The 18,267-nt window shown below is 34.4% G+C and overlaps 1 protein-coding gene across 3 annotated transcripts in view; it reads right to left on the bottom strand.

The window, feature by feature from the left end:
- Nucleotides 1-2,083: 2,083 nt before the first annotated feature.
- The window catches only part of LOC149574878 (sister chromatid cohesion protein SCC2-like), a 210,077-nt gene continuing 193,893 nt past the window's right edge, over nucleotides 2,084-18,267 (bottom strand). For all 3 annotated transcript variants that reach the window (XM_089814728.1, XM_089814727.1, XM_089814729.1), the window contains 3 exons: nucleotides 16,294-16,386; nucleotides 15,984-16,109; nucleotides 2,084-3,019 (listed from right to left, as the gene is read on the bottom strand). In XM_089814728.1, coding sequence (XP_089670854.1) covers nucleotides 2,732-3,019; nucleotides 15,984-16,109; nucleotides 16,294-16,386 — 507 coding nt within the window. In that variant the 3' untranslated portion in view covers nucleotides 2,084-2,731. The remainder of the gene's footprint in view (nucleotides 3,020-15,983; nucleotides 16,110-16,293; nucleotides 16,387-18,267) is intronic.

Raw genomic sequence — 18,267 nt, forward strand, 5'->3', positions numbered from 1 at the left:
ATGGCACTAGATGTTGGAGGAAAACGAGAGGAGAAAGGAGGGTGGGAGATGGTCGCCCTCGCCCACCCAAATACAAACTTTTTTTAAAAAAATGTTTTGTAAAAATATACACACTAGAAATGCTCCTCCCCCCACCCAATAAATATGATATTTCATGATTTTCAATATGTGATAAAAATTATCACGGTAAAATATTAACTATGATAATTTTTATTAACATATTTTTTTAATAAAAATTCTTATACAAATTTGATAGGGCAACGAAATAAAACCAGTCAAAATTGATAAATTAAATTCAGTTATCCTTTCCAAACCATATCCTAAAGTGAAATCAGTTAAGAACACAAATTTTAAAAATTTAGAAGACAAGGGTTTCAAGTTTTTCAATTCAATTACAAATGTTGTTCAAACAAAGAACAATAATATCACAAACAAGAGTTTCAGCCCAATTTAATTTCTAAAAGACTATTCCATTCAGACATAGAGAAGATAGAGATTTTCAATGAAAGGTTGTTGCGCAAAACTCATTAGATCCTACCTAGATCTGATGCTAAACAACCGAATGATAAAGGTTGCAAGAAAATCTTTTTTCTTTCGAAAACCCTCTTCTTGGAAAATGACTCCTCTAAATTTCAATTATGAAAAGATGAACTCTAATTTCTTAATAATAAAAAAATTCTCAAATTAGGACTTCGATATTACAATCACGCAAAACCCCTTTTTCTTTTATTATTTTAATTTCATGCACAACTTTTTGCAATTTAATTAAAATAATCTTTATTAAATTGATTTCTTTTTCTTTTATTAAATCCCGAGACTTTTTTTTAAAACAAATATTTATTAATCTAACTAATTACATTATTTAGAGTTTATTAAAATAAAACTCTTAAATAATAATTATTAAATTAAATTAGTATAATTACACCAAAATTTAGACCTAAATAAATCTTTTAATTTAATTCTTTTATTTATAAAATTTATATTAAATTAAATCATTAAAATATCTTTTAACTTGATTTAATTATAACAGAAATCACAACAGACCCACAAGACTAAATAAGACAAAAAACATAATCAAACTTTAAGATCAAAATTATGAATTCATATCAATTGACGAATTCAGGCAGGTAAACAACTCAAATACTTGTTTTACTTTTTAGCACAATTGGCTTAGGTTAGGATTTGGTCTCAAAAATTACCTCCCCTCTTATACCATTGAGATACTGCTATAAAGTACGCTCATCTTGGCAATTCAAAGAAGTCAATACCTAGGACTTACAATCTGCATAAAATCCACACATGTACATACTCATATTCTAAACCAAACAAGCAATGGTAAGAAATAGTGCATCATGTAGATCCTGACTACCAAGTGACTAGGACTCCCTCCCTCAACTACATCAGGAATGTCAATCATAAAATAAATAAATAAAGTACACCATACACATGCAAGTATGGGATAAGTAACCATAAAACTGCATATAAACAATTCATCTACTATGAGATAACTAAAAATCACTAAATGAACATACATATATCATCATCGAAATAATCATGAACACACGAAATTACTGAATATCAAGTAGCTCATCAAATATATCAACTGAATATAAAATAACTTCTAATCAAATCCGATAACCAAGTACCACTAATCATAAAACGTAATCATAAATCTAACCTAAAAGAATTCGGCAATACGAAATGAAAAGTCAACTAAGGATAGGCATTACATTGTGACAGTTGCAATGTAATCATTCTTGATTACTTATTTAAGGAGAGCACAACTGTGTACATGCAGCTGCCATATGCCTTTGTTTGAAATAACAAAAAAATAAAAAAAATTCAGACTACACGGTGACTAGCTTTCAAGTATACGAGGAAAGGAAAACATATATATCTAAGATAAACAACACTTTTGCTGCGTAGAAAGAATTTACATTAAAATGTTTAAGAAGGGAAAATATGTACTAGACAAGATGTTTCCTGATCCGCAAAACCTTAGAATAGCCTTTTATTTCAAAGAAAACGACAAACATATGGTTTCCACAATTTGTAGTATTTAATTTCAAAGACGACGGCAAAATAAATGGAAATAATAATATCATTTATACAATTTCACCTCAAAGTTACATCATTTCTAGAAGATTTTCTTAGCTTACAGCTGAGTTCGTTCTACACCAACAACTTACACATTGCAAATTTGGAGGGACATTTCCCACATTCAAACACCCTGAATTGTAACTCAATTTTGAGTCAATGAGGGAGTCTATTTTTTATCCGGAGATGCTTCTTATTTACAACTGTCTTGAACCAACCAATACAGCTTAATGATTTCGAAATGTGGATCATTCCACATAGTTAATCAACATGAGAAAATTACGGAGTCTTTCCATACAAGCTCTGACGGACTTCATAGCATATCTACTTGTGTTCTCTGATATCTTTACCTCAATATAATTTGTTTCAAAGAATGAAATCTGCAAACTAGAGAGAGATAAAAATACAAAAAATGAAATGAACTCTTGCATAGTTAACAGATGATGTACATAAATTGCCTGAAGATCCACATGTGAAGATGTTCGCTTGCCAAACATTTACAGGATTTTGTGGATCAAAGATTTTACATGGTTTACAACAAATAGTAAATACAATAGCTTGTATTAGCCAAAACGAATATGTAGCACTTGCCAAATGATTCTTTGGTAGCAAGCAGTTGAACATTTCTTACTATTTACAAAATTTTCCTTCTGGATTTTGGTGGCACATTTTTATCAGTCCGCCTCTGCTTATGCTGTGGTTGATACTCGTCTTCGCTGTTGCCCTCACTAATCTCACCTTTGTCACTCTTAGGTGAAGCAAATAAATTCCTTCTTCTAGGGCTTTTTGATTGTATATGACCTAATTGAAGATCTCCTGTAACTTTAGCAACCTCAAGTGCCACGGTCCGAGGCCTTTTCCTAGATACATTGGCTGGAGAAGAATAATCAAAAGAATCTTCTTCCAGTGACCTTTTAAGAACCTGTTGAAGAAATAATTAAGCATTTGTACAATAAAACATCAAATCTAGAATGCTGTACTTCCAGAGGAAAATCAAACTAGCTCATTGTCATTCTATTAGGAATTTTGGGAGGTAAATCATTTTTCTAGAAAGAGAAATGGCAACCCAAACTAACAAGGGTCAATCCCATTCCACCACATACAAAGTTCAATTAAAAATTTTAATTTAAACGCCCCCAATCTAGAACAACCAAGACTAACATATAGCATAATGATATAAACTGCAGTTCTATCTTGTAAGTTGTGCTTATTATAATATCATCCTTTTAAGCATCCTATCAAGTTCTTTTTATTATTATAAAATATTGATCTTAGATTCTTCGGTAAAACTTTTTATTTTTTTCAAGAGAGCTTGCACCCCAAGGAGACAACAGTAGAGAACCCTAACCTACAGCCTTGACATAGTTCAATTACTGTCATTTCTTCTTTTTGCATGGTAAATTTCTTGGCACCTCCATACATGAATTTTCCCCTATATTCAGTAATTATAACAAATAACATGTTAAGATAAGGTAGGTATCCTAGAATGTTGCCATTTCCAATTATGCAAAGTATTTACATGCATGTTGGGAGTAAGAGGATATGATGCTTTGAGAGAATCTTGTACAGAATTATATCTAGAAACCTCCATGATACCCCTACCTCATCAAGTTAATGTTGAAAAATAAAACCTCCACTGTTAGGACTATTAAGAGTTGCTGGTTGACAAACACTATTGTAATTTGCCAAAAGTGATATTAGAAATATTAGTTTCACTAGTAAAGGATAGGAGCTCAAAATTGTCTTGGTTATGTCAGGAACTACAGTTGCATGAATATGTATTACCTTGGCTATGGTCTGGGTTTTAATTAATTACCCTGGACTAGACATTGGAATTATTCTGATTTAAACTATGCATGATTAATCATCATTTGATGTCTAAGAAAACTGTAGTTGACAAAAGTGTAGTTAATAGTTTGCTAAATAATTTATTTTTTATTTCATAATGAGAGATTAGATCTCGACCATGTAAAGTTGATAGTTGGCAGTTATCAGCAGTAGGTAGTCTTAACCAACCCAATACATTATTTATCTATTGTTGGTTGTTGACAAGGTATCTCTATCTCTAAGTTGAATGTACTTGTTAAATATCATTGTAATGGAATAGATACTCTACATTTATGAAACCCACATTTGTGTTTGCTGCTCAATGTTCAATATTGGAGTAAACGTTTGATGTCATTGCCAAAATGACTTGGATATACAAGTCATTGATCGAAAAGATGGTGGTGTAATGGACCGATCCATAGATATACTAGAACTAACTGAAACCTAAGAGGAGTAGACAACAAAAGAACTGACATAGGTCTTGATGTACTTGTGAGAAGCGTATGTAAACTATTATCTTCAAAAGGAGGCTCTCCAATGAGATGTCCGCAAAAGCATCACCCAAGATAATTTAACAGTAAATGATGTAGCTGATTATCTCCTTCAAAGGTTACCAAGGTTGCGTGTACATTACTTCATTAACCTTTGTGACCTTCAAGAGGAAAGGAGCTGCAAGAAAAAAGGACAACAAATACTGCAGTGATACAAAGAACAAAATCAGAGCAAGAAAGAGCATGACACTGCCAGAAGATGTACCTCCATAAATTAGTGCTTGTACAACCAAACAAAGGCAAAATCCATAAAGCGGTCAGGAAACCACAAAAGTATTAGTAAGAAGATCCCTTCTATTCAAAGAACAACATGACCTACTACAAATGAGAAGAATTGCCAAAGTGGAAACCCTAAGTCCATCGAGGAGCATAAGTTGCAAAGTTAGTTGCAGCATAAGTTGCAATGTTAGTCAGAACTGTGGTAAGAGGACGAGTCAGAACTGTGGTAAGAGGACGAGAGAATCTCATCAAGTACAGGCAGACACAACGTGTACAGGTAGAAATTGGTAAATACCTACCACTCCTTGACAAATTGTAAAAATATTTTGTCAATCAAGGAGGCAATACATGGTGCAATCAGTATCAGATTAAGCAAACAAAGAAGGAATCCCTAGGACTGAGTGTGCAGTGATACTGGAAAGTAACACACACTATTGAAGAATTGTCCATATAGGAGGAACCAAAGATGGGGCAATAAGCCAAACACTCTAGGGTGAAGACAGCCTCGGAATGAAGAGGAAGGTAACTGAGGTGCAAGGGATGCTAAGGGTGGGGATGTGTAGAGGAAGTGCATGTGGTCGCAATTGCAAATGAAGCATCAGAACATCGAGGGAAAAACATAGGCAAACCAAATCCAAAGCACAAGGTACGTACCAACATAAAAATATCATGATTCCCCGGGCAGGTTTGTAGGTTGACAAGCAGAAACTCCCCAAGTTTACAAGGAATTGATTAGAGGACATAGTACAACACTACAAAGCATGTCAAGGCAATTTCGACAACAATAATCAACAAAGATTACTGGCTAAGAGCATTTCGTGCCACATTACAAGGAATAGCTATCGATTGCTTCAAGGAGTAGGATGATAAATCCACCCACTCCTGCAAAGGTTTGCAGAAGGCATTGGAAGTAGAGAAATTGTTGCGAGATGGTAATATAATTGCAGCTGAAATCTACGATAGTAATAGGGTAAGCATAATAATGTACAAGCTTACAAATGTAGCCTCAAGGAGTTACTAGTCAACCTAAATAATCAGCCAGCCAACAATCTAAAGAAAAGGTCGTTCACTGAGGTATTATACACGAGAAAATGGAGTTAGTACCACCATCATTGTTCATTGATGCATACAACTAGGTTTGCAGTCCCCTTTCAGAAAGAAGACAACCAAAGTAAGATGCTAATATGATCAACATCAATATAATGAACAAATGAAAGTTAATAAGAAAATACATTAAGAAAACAAAATCATGGAGACAAGCGAAGATTATTGTTAGGAATAAAACATATTGATATCACATCATCAATTAAAGTGACTTCAATACACATGGCAGTGATAGTCGCTAGTTAGACAAACAAGTCAGCAAAGATAATGACACATAACTCCACAAAATAAAATAAGAGTGAATACAAAAATCTCATAGGTGATGAAATCAGCTACGCATAGTAATATTGAACCATTTAGAAGGCAGTGATTAGTGAATAATCATTATATTGTGAGATCCAATGATACCTTATGATTCATAACAGTGATTGGTATGAGGAAAAACTTATCATCAATGCCTTGTATAAATATTACCTAGCCAAAATTATCAACATCGCCGTTAACAAGAAGTTGAGGAAAGAGTTGATATACACACAAATGGAGAAGTATCAAGAGGAATCGATAAGGAAAAGCAATAGCTGCTATCCAAGTATAAAGAGATACCCATGTAGGTTAAATAGCTGTCATACTTAAAATCAGCCAGTCATACCAAGGGAATATTGACTACAAGAAAATCAATTAAGGCCAAACCGATAAAATGGAAGTGGTGCCATTTACATCTTAGTCAATAAAATCAGGTTACCTCACTTTACCATCAAAAAAGATATATATTTGAATGACGAAACATGTCTCAGATGACACAGGCTAATGACACTATCAAATAAGAAGACAATCAGTTCATCATAAGAAAACACAAGATGGAGGACCGGATCAGATGGAAAGAAGAAAGGATAGACGGTCCCATCTCTGATTCTCAGTTCGAATACAAAAAAGCTTATCTGCGTATTGATATGACACACCACATGGGAACCTCCAATATGAAAAGGCACAACAGCAAGCGTCATATGTGAGTGGTTGAGTACCCAAAGACAATGTGAGGAAGAGAATTGATGACAAAACTGACAAGAGTAAAGAAACCATCTTGAATGAACTCCCCGTCAGCAATTAAGTCCATGTGGATAGACGGCATAGCAAGGAGTATGAACCAAAGATAGTCGCAGAACAGAAAAAGAGGATATGCACCAAGAGATGAACTTTCCATGAGCCAAGAGATGTTAATACGCTGAAACAGAGCCAAAATTGAGAGAATCCTCAACAGAGTACAAGGCGCACAACGAAAACGAACCATCAAAGTTTGCTCAGAAAAATAACAGGAACCAAAAGTACCACTAATGAATGTGAACCGGGCATTGCCAGAGGTTAATGATCTATATCCCTGCTACAGAATTAAACACATACAGATTGCCTACAAAATATTCATTGCAATCTGCAACAGATACACAAACTAATAAACAACAAAAACTCCCTTATTTGTTGTTATCTAACCCACTAATAACATGCTAATGTTTTGTCCAAAAATAAAGATAAACAACAATAAACAAAATGAAAACAATAAGAATCAGAAAGACACAACTAGTTATCCTGGGAAAACCCTCCAACTTGAAAGGAAGAACCCAACTACACAAAAAATATCTCTTCTATTTAAATAATAGAGGTCTAAGTACAATGCTTCTAACTGAATACAACACTCATCACACAAAGCAATCATATATATCTTGAATTGAGAGACACTTTCATATCATAATTGGAAGTCTCTTCATATTTCCAAACGCATGTTTCTTCACATGTTGCATCTCTTTCCATATTTCAAAACACATGTATATGAAAGAGCACCATGCAAGTAATCAAGATATCTCTTGCAGCTTCAAACATCGACACATATAGGGGTCAACTTGGAGAAATTGCAGCAGGCAGATTTATTGGTTTTCTCTTGGGGAGATGTTTTTGGTTTTATCTTATCATTCATTCATTCATTCATCCACCATCAGGTTGGGTGTTTTTGAGATGATTTCTAGTCAGTGGGTTTGCAATCTCTAGACTGTCAGTGAAAGAGTCTGTGGCAGACTCTACTCTCTTGTTGCGAATCATTCTGAAGGGGACCATCTTCTCTATCTTTTTATGGCTACAAATGCTAATGCTGGAACGTAGTTGTGAGAGAAATCCTCTATAATTGTGTGTGATCCTTCAGTGTTCTTCATCTAATTCAATATGCATGATGTGTTCTGGTCTATGTTCTTTCTAATTGAAGACGCTATCATGTGAGTGTTTTGTTCTTTACTTCACATCTGTAGACTTATATTCTATCGAAGGTGATTCAGCATGCCTCATTCATTACCACCCAACTAGAGTTGACATGTGACTGCCATCACCATGGTTGATCAATTCTATTGTTATCAATTATTCTTCATATATTATTCTTATAATGTTCAACTTCTTTGCTGCTGGAACATGATGACATGGTTATCTTAGGATGATTTGGCATTGTGAATTTGTCATGATGGTATGTAGACAATTTATTAATATTATCTACCGTTGATACAATTAAAGGTATCGGTGGGATCTTAAATGACCATCGCTTTGCATTCCATTGGAGACAATTCAATTAGAGCAGAGTCTCTATGGATCGAGTGTTATGAGTACATGTTACACACAACAACGAAAGAGGGAAACTACAGATTTAGCAAAGCAACCTATGTGGTAATTGGTTCTGCGTTTTTTTTAATTTTTTAATTTTATTTTTTTTGTGTCTATGATACATATTTCTTATGCATGCTTCAATAGGAGAAAGTATTGTGAATTTATTAGTCCCTGCTTATATATAGGCAGGGAACTAATGTTTTCATTAGACCTCCCCTATTAATTTTTTCAATGTGTGAATCTTACATTCTAAGGTCTAAAATTGATATATTTTTTAAATCAATTTTTGTACAATAATTTTTGAATTCTTATTGGTAAGTACCAATTTTGCTGGGAGTAAAATTGATTTTTCTAAACCAAAAATAGGGGAAAAAAAAAGTGAACAGATAATTATGCATTAATTACTGTCAGTGCTGATGGATTTAGAAGCATGGGTGATTGTCTGTCAGACAATATAGCCAGACAAAGTGGCAAGCGTCTGAAAACTTCCTCTAAATTCTAGAAGTATATGGCATGTCCTCTTCCAGTTTATCCATCGGTGGACAGTCTGATTTCCGGCTACTCTGCATGTAGACGCAGATAAATCAACATTTTATTTTCCAAGCTAAATAAAACAGGCCACTTCTACCACTATTCCAAACGCTCATTTCAGCCTTACATACTGATCATGAAATGGGAAGACAACATCGGTGTGGGATTACACAGGCTTTCAAGCATCGCTGCGGCTCTTGGATACCAGATAGGGTTCCAAGTCCAAGATGCCAGAAATGGCTTCCCTCAATTAAAAACTTATCCAATGCCTAATGTGTTAAGGAGACTATAAGATACTGCTTCAACTATCACCATGAGCCTGGGCTCCTGGAATACCCCCATTTCAGCGATGGTGAACTGTAGCGAGGATTAAAGCAATTCACTACCTCTTACACTCATTTGGGCAATGCACGAGAAATAAATTCAATGTTTTGAGAAGCAAATATTAATTACCACCAATGTCGAGTGCATTCTTGAAATCAAGTCGTTGTCCAAGCAAGAGCATGAAAAACATTTTGCGAGCCATATTTCGGGCCACTGGGGCGAAATCGTATCTGATCAAAGGAGTGTCTCATATTCTGTCAAAGTTCAAGAATCCATTCTTCTAGAATGCCAAATCAGCCCTGTTTAGCTCACCCCCTGAACTCTTGTATGACCAGTATGAAGCTCTGTCTATATTCGTTAAGCTCTGCTCCTTTTCCTGTGCTGGATTTCCCCAAGCTGAAGACATAGATGTTGAGAATCTGTTGGAATTGTTCATTGTTGAGGGTTTACTTTCAATCAAGTACCACCTAATTGATGCAAATTGTCTGGTTAAGGATGACAAAGCTGGAACGACTTCCAAAAGACATGACAACCATGACAGAGTTGTGTGAGCTTCGGCTATTGCATTGCATGGAATTGCAGGAACTTTCAAGTTGGGTTTCTGAAATCTGGGACTACGGTTTCATTTCTTGAGTAGCTGTTACAATTGAAAAGCAGGAAAATTTCATAGGACTGAAATCTTGGTGCTTCCAGTTTCAATAAAAGCGGTGTGTTCTTTGTCCCGGTAATTTAATTAGGGATTACTAATTTATATTCTATTCTATCTGAAATGGTTCTCTTAAAGAACATGGTATTTGAAAACAAAATTCCCATTCTTGCATGTTTTTATAACCCCATGGAATTAGCATCTCGTGTGTGCAATTTCTCTATTAATGAAGACTAGTGATTTTCAATTTCCTTATTGTTGTGTGTGTAGGTTCAGGGGCTCCAACAACTTCCCCCTCCAACAGCTTGAGAGAGCCTCTACATAAACAGCAACAAATTCTCCAACAGATGCAGTGCAAAAATAATTTGTCCTCTACCAAATGTCTTAACAATTCAAGAGCTCTCTATGCAACAAAATCGTAGGTCAGACTGAAGCGGTAATGCCCTTTCATCGGTCTTTGCGTGAAAAGGATCAAACTAAACGTGTAGGGTGAGGATTCAATCCATTGAGTGCGGAAATGAGTATGCACGGCCCACCACAACAGTTTGGCACAACATTGTTAATAAAAATTAGTTTGTTTAAAAGTAAAACTCATTACCATTGTGGTCAGGTCAGTTTTCAACACTCTATCTAGACAATATTAGAACTCGCTAATCTTCTATTTATTTATTTTATTTATTTATTAAAGAAGCATTTCTTCACTCATTTTCTGGGAAATGTCATGATGAAATTCGGCCACAATAAAATGTGGTTATAGATAGCAATTAAGGCTACTAAGAAATTATGTGTCACTATACAAGTCATTTTATTTAACCTTGCCTAATGTAGACTAGATTTTAGCAAATGAAATTTAAAATTCATTAAGTCATGAATTCAATGTTTTTTGTTTTCATTTGTTACGCACATCTAAATTTAGTTGATGTATTTAAAAGGATCTTTCTTAAGCTATTTCAAATTAAATAATCGTTGGCATGGTGAAAATCATAGAGTTGCTTTATGTGTAACGAATGTGGGTAGTCCACGCGTTTGAAGCTTGATTTGTTTTAATTGTTATAAATATAAATGACAGAGATCACTTTAGCAGAACCCCCACGACTCATTAAATGTTAATGCACATTTCAGATGCATTACTTTTAACAATCAAATTCACCAAGCAGAAGGAATTTTTTTTATGTTGTTTCTCTATTTTAAATTTTTTAACAATAGGTAAAATGCTTTTATACAATTTAAGTTTAAATAAAAAATTAAAAACTAAAATTATAAATGAAAGGAAAAAAGTTAATTACAAAAATATTTATATTTGAGGCTATTTTAAACTTTAAAACAAAATACAATTATAATTTTCTTTCCAAAAAATAATGATACAAAAAGTGAAAATTAAAAAATTTAGAATCATTTATATTGTCAATTATTATTTTAATAGAATTTTAAACATAAGAATTCTTTAATTTCTGAAGTTTTAAAATTCTAAGAGAATTTTAAAACTATTACACTAGAAAAAACATTGAGATAAATTCTTAGTGAAAATTATAAGATTTTTTAAATTGTGCTGTTGTCAACTACAACTTAAATAATATCTCAGACTTTTTAAGTTTGCTAATTAAATATAAATATAAATAATATAAAACTTACCAATATTTCATAAATTTTAATCTCTATAACCACTTGATATATATTACAATTCTCTTCTGACTTCTTGACATATATTAAATATCACTTATAGACATTAATGTTACTTTGAAATTATAAATGTAAGAGGGAGAGGAAAAGAAGAAAAACAAAGGCACAAAGTCGTCTTGAAATCTTGCAACACTAAGCTTCCACATAAACATACTAAGATGATACCCCCAAAAGGCAGAAGGCAGGGACTCAAGCTCACAAAGAGCGCTTGTTGTTCATTCGATCATATATATGAGTGATATGTATTTTAAAAGACTTTCCTGTATCAAAAGGTATTTGTGAGATACTTATAGTTTTTGTTTTATTCTGTTATATAAAACTACAAACCAAACAATCTCTGTAAAAGGTAACTAAAAGCTTATTCATTGGCTGCTTAGAGTTTTCAATCATAAGCAGAAGATCATTGTATTTGGTTGAGAACTCAATGAAGGATCAATATATTGTGGGCTGATTTTTCACACTCAAGTGAAGCGTTTTCCTAGGATAAGTTTTGGTGTTCATTGTCCTTTTGTATTTTCAGATTCAGTTTATTGCATACTTATGAGTTTAAGTTCAACATTTAACATGGTATCAGAACAGGTCTAAGGAAACAATCCAGAACCAGAATTTTTTTATTTTGAATTACTCTTTGCTCTTCTTCAAGTTTTCTTGTTTCAGCATCCTATAAATGGTGAATTGACTAAAAGTTGAAGACAGGTTGGATGGATCTTCCAATTTCTCTTCATAGAAATTCAGAATCCTAATTTCCCTTGATGAGAATGATCTTCTTGACTACGTGAATTCTGATGTAGCTGAACCTTCTGATGGTACTGAGAAAGCATTATGGAGAAAGAACAAAATCATGGCAAGGAAGATTCTAATGATGATTAAGACTTCTAGATACAAGCTTGAGACTAGTGTTCTAAAGCTTTAATGAAATTTGTTTTGCAGTTAAACTACTGTTCTCATGATTTATTTACATACTGATATTGTTGTTATCAGTTATTGACCTCTATCTTCCCCTCCTCTCTATTGTGTGTGTATGTGTGTGTGTGTGTATCAAGGTTGCACGGAGACAGGGGCACTTGGATATTTGGAGTACGGGTACGTTAACAGGTACAGGTACCCCTAATTTTCAAAATAGGGGACAGAGGTACTTGTGTACATCAATTTAATATTTATAGAAAAACTGAAATATGAGTCATAACAAAGGTTTTTCAAAAAAAAACAATGATTTAAGTTTGCAGATGTAATGTATTGTTTTCTCAGATTTGCTATATGTTTGTAATAATAATATATGCTATATGTTTAGCTGCATAACAGAGAGGCAGACTTTAAACATGCAAAAGAAGATCATAAATCATATACCAATGACATATTGCAAATGATAAACTTCTGACTTGAACAGTGATAAGTTTTACTATTAGTCAGTACTGTATCAAAGTTTGAAAGTGATTACGTATTGAGTTAAACTTGATAAAAAACAAGCTGATACGCAAACAAAAAACCAAAACAAATATCATAGTTCTTAATCAAGGTCGTTAGCTATGATGCTCTCCCCCAAATACCCAGTACTTGAGTACACATCCTCAGGGTGTGGGTAGGTGTACCCATGTATATATGAATTTGTCTACCACTGTCCCTTCATCCTAGTCCTGTAAATGTCATGGACATAGGATATCAATAATATTGTGCAACCGTTGGGTTAATTCATATCAGTCTTTTACACTTACAAGTGATGAGAAAAGAAGATGAGAGAAAACTTGCTTTAAAATTACTAACCTTGCAAATTGTCAATACCTTTCTTAAGCTATACTTGTGATAATATCAGAGTAGCGGATGGAAGTGAATTGTGCAATAGATTTTCATAAGAAGGAAATTAGGAAGTTGCAAAGATAAAGCCATCTTTCAATTATCAGCTTAATCACCCAAATTTAATATTTTCTTATAGAAAAGCAATCTTGGGAAAAGCAGACCGTCATGTCCCCACCCTGCTAGACAAATCGTAGTATTATTAACTTCAGATCATCGTTGTTATCCTGGACAAAGAGATACTAAGAGCAGTAATTATCAGTTTATAGGTCATAATGGATACCAAAGTATCAGGCATCAACAAAAGGAGCTACCATGATCGCAGTCCCTGATCAAAGTTATATCACCACAATTAGGACAAATCGCGGTCTATACTAAATCACGGTGAAGCGCTTGAAATTATAACTTAGGATGAAAGATGCTAGCAATCTATAGTCTAGGAAAGTCATAAATAAAAGAATTTATCTAAGGCAGTAATTTCCTACAGTTATAGGGATTTAACAAAACTATTATTCTCCTAGTGAGGAAGGGTTGTAACTTTTGTAAGGCAATAGCGCAATGAAAAGGTGCATCCCTTCTCACAAGAAGAAATTAAGCAGAGAACAAATACATTGGGAGAAGGAATTGAATAAGGAAATTTAATTCTGAGTATAAAACAAGAAATAGAGAAAATCTAAATAAGAAGGCAGTAAGAAGTTGGGATTATTAAGCAATAATAATCTGAAATTATAAAGCAGTGAGATACAGGTAACTTTATATTTCTGCAGTAGCTGGCATGCCACACATTTCAATCCAATATTTATTAGTTTGTGAAATTAGTAAAGAACACATTTATCTATTTTAATTAACTTGCCAATCCATCAAGACATCTTAGGATTAGTAATTATTCATTTGATTTCTGTAAAGCAATCATATTAGGAATTGGAAAGGAACATACTAGGGGCATACAGTAATATGGGTTCACCGCAATTAGTAGACCCAATTGGGTTGGATTGCTTGCAGGCCAAAAGGTAGGATTCACTTGGTTGGCTGTTTGGCACTCTTGGAGCTGTTGAGAATGGCCTCATGGTAATTATTGTGCTTTTCTCTCAAGTTTCCAATATGGTTGTTTTATTAGGATAAAGCTATAGTGTGCATGCTTACAATAGGAATCTTCATTATCATTTTGTTTGATGTTAATTGATTACTTCCTAAACTCAATTGCTATTGTGAAATTTAGTGAAAGAATAGTCTTGTAAATAAATTGTATCATTGAATTTGTTAAGTTATACAAAATTAGGCACACCCACAAAAGGGAAATTAAATTTTATGAAAGTGGATTAATATCGACCTCCCGTTCTCTACAACCTTAACTAACTTCTTTTTCTTTTCCTTTTTACTTTTAATTTCCATAATTGATTTTATTTTTTCAAACAATTTGCCTGCCACTCACCCAGCTTTCCCTGCTTGTGTTTCTACGGATATGAGATGCTACAGCTTGATTTATGACTTCAACACTATAAACTTCATGATGAAACTAAATTTACTTTGTGCGATGATATACTAGAATTTAAATTTTGTATCAAGGGTCATATTTGTAGCCAGGGTTCAGCATTTTCTGAGGAACAATTATATAAGTTTTTATGCTCTCTATTTTTACAGAATTATTTTAAGTTAGAGCATTTACCCTGTTTCTTTGAAAAAAAAAATTAATTTTTTTATTATGAACATGGCTATTATTTTTACAACATCTATAAGTGAAGCAAGTGGCAAATTGCACTTCAAATGCCATCTAAAATATGTAGAACTTGTTCAACAACCTATAACAATGAAATACCTTAATATCATAACTTGCACCAATTCTTCGTTAGAGGAAAACTCCAAAGCAGCTCCAATTATCATTTTCAAATACACAAAATCAACATCTCCACTTTCACAACAAAATATTTTGTATTCTACATTTTTTTATGTTACATTCAGATGAGATACACCCTTCAAGTGAGTGCAAAGCTTTGTGCCATAATATCCTGATACTAATGAAAAAAAATCATTTCAATTTCTCAACAACTACGTAAATGTAATTGGAGCTAAGCGCATAGAACGATTGTAAGCATCAATTCTTGCTTGTCAAATTCCATGTTCAAGAACCATACTTCCATAAAGGCATTCTATTGCATTTATGGCATATTTTTAATTGAAAGATAAGATTGATATGGTTCATACCTTGACATAATGGAAACAAATAGTGTAACTTTCATGACAAATAGCAATGATTTGAGCCAAGAGAATAGAAAAAACAGATCTCCCTCTCTTATTTATCAATTCATAAATTCAACAACTATGTTTTAACAAGAACAAATTCTATCATTTTCATAGTATATTCAGCATAGAGAAGGCCTTCACATCAATTGAATGGTTTAAAGCTTCTATTACTGAGGCCTCAATCCAATAGAAATAAATCAATTTCTCAACAAATACTGGATGTGGCAGACCAAAACACCCCATAAAAGTAACAATTCACAGCTACTAATAGCAGATAATTGTATTATAGGAATCTCTTCAAAACAAAATAGAAAAGAATAATTGGTAAGACTCACCTGATATTGTTCAAGCACTTGTTGTACAGTCACAGGGGAAGCAATAGGAATGCCCTCAGTACTAAATGGTGTATTTTGTTTTGCCAAAACATCCCCCATCTTAATGGCCTCAGTAGAAGAAAATGTCTACAGTTGTTCAATAATGGAAAATAGACTTGATATTATGTTCCATCAGAGGAAATAATCCAAATTATTTCAATGGTCATTTTATCAAAAACTATAGACAACAAACTGCATTTGTTATTATCCACAAACAAAATTACTCAATTGAGAAATCGCTAAGAAGATAGACAAATCAAATGCAACTTACCTGACAGCGAGCATCCGACAGTCCATACACAATTTTCATGTGTCTTTTCAGTCTTAACAGTAATGAAAACGAAACTGCAGCATGGCAATCTGCCTGGTTACAGAATTACAAAAAGGTTAAAATTCAGGAAGTAAAAATATAAAGGACTATACATTCAAGTGGGATATGCCAAACTTTCATGTGTTTGATTCCAATTAAATTCTGATCAAACCAATTCCTACAAAGGATCACTATCTCACAATATCATGACATTCTCATGAATTATAATACTTATAAGCACAATAATGTACAATGTAGTTACAATGGTAGGCATCTTTAGTTACCATGGGTTGTCTTTTTTTAAAGACAAGGTCGGGTGTTCTAGCAGGGTCAAAGGATCAAGTGGTGTTGCTTGTCTGGTACGAACCGCCTCTTCAGCACGATTTTCATGGTTCATTCTAACAATTTTGCGAAATTCTTGAGGATCTGTATCAGTCGGACAACATCTCAGTTCAAGGATATTTTCATTGTTGTGTGCTATTTTCCTCCAGCCTCCTCGTGCAATGTTGTCCATAACACACAGTATGGTGACCCTTGTGAGGACTTGCATGAGTGTATTACAAGATTTTTGGCAATGGATTACATCATATCTTAGGGGACTTGAATTCTCAGACCAGAGACCTTCAAACGCCCCTCTACAATTGTGGGTCCGACCTAGTTTGTGCAATTGAATCAACCCACGAGACCTTGGGCTTACTATACTTTTATGATGACAATTAGGTACCGCTAACTAGGTACAATTGCCATGTCTTACTTCGAACTTGGTGGTTCTAAACGGGTTTTCCTGCTTTCTTAGGTCTGATACTTTCACCTGATGGCCTCACTATGACGGTGTTATGTTGTTGATTATGCTCTCTCTAGTGTTTCTCTCATCCCCTCCACTAGCCACTTCACCATCTCCTACATGCCCTTGGCTGACCACGCCCTCCTTAGCCTTACCCTCAACATCTCCCCTCCCCACCGCTCCCCTGCTCCTCCTCCCCCCAACCCCCAAAGTTGACCACCCCCACCCCCACTTATACCTCTTTTTGCTTCTCCAAGAGTGATCGTGACCTCTTTGTCCTCCATCTTAGATGTCTTCTTCCCTAGGTCTCTTTCACCAATTCAAGGGATGTTCCCTCCATGTTTGAGTTGTAAGCAACTTCTTTGTGGAAGTCTACCCTGCTCTCCATTTCCCACTACACCTCCTCCTTTTCTCATAGCCCCAAGTGCAGGAATACATTCCCCATGAATCAATGGTTTGATGAGGATCGCAAATTCTTTTACTACTCGATTAGCATGGCCTTTTCCACTCTTTCCTCCTCATTTCTTCAATTGAGGATTACTTACTACTACTTTCTTCACAACAAGAAGTGGACCTTTTTTACAAGACAATCTGCTTCCCCTTTTGCCTCCCTCATACAGTCTCTAAAGCTCTTCTAGCACACCATGTTCCATGGCCCCACATCCTCCTCCTCCTTGGATCACAGCTCCCTTGTTTCCCACACCTCCATCCTCTATGATATCCCTGACCAACGTCCCCTCCACCTCACCCCTCTCACCTCATTGTCATCTTTTCACCTATCCTAACATTAGCAAGGCCATCAGATACATGAATGGTTGTAGGACAACAAATGAGGAAGGATTCCAAGCGGAGCTCTTCAAGCTTGATAAAACTATTTTGTGGTCCTTTCTCATGGTACTCTAATGAAGTGGTTTTGCACTGGTTTTCTTGAATCCTAGTCACGTCACATTATTTATTTGATCAATAAGACCTGGTCAATTTATGATCCTAATAACTTCAGACACATTCTCCAAACTTTCTGCCAGTGTGTTGAACACTATTTTATTCAAAGAGCTTAATCGATGACATTGTTGAGCTAGAGGGCAAGACGATTTGTATAGATTTTCAGACCATGGACCATATTCTAACCCTAAGGACTATCATTGAGGCAC

Source organism: Cupressus sempervirens, chromosome 2, assembly GCF_028749045.1.
Source record: "Cupressus sempervirens isolate cs-2001-9-10 chromosome 2, ASM2874904v1, whole genome shotgun sequence".
Taxonomy (NCBI): Eukaryota; Viridiplantae; Streptophyta; class Pinopsida; order Cupressales; family Cupressaceae; genus Cupressus; species Cupressus sempervirens.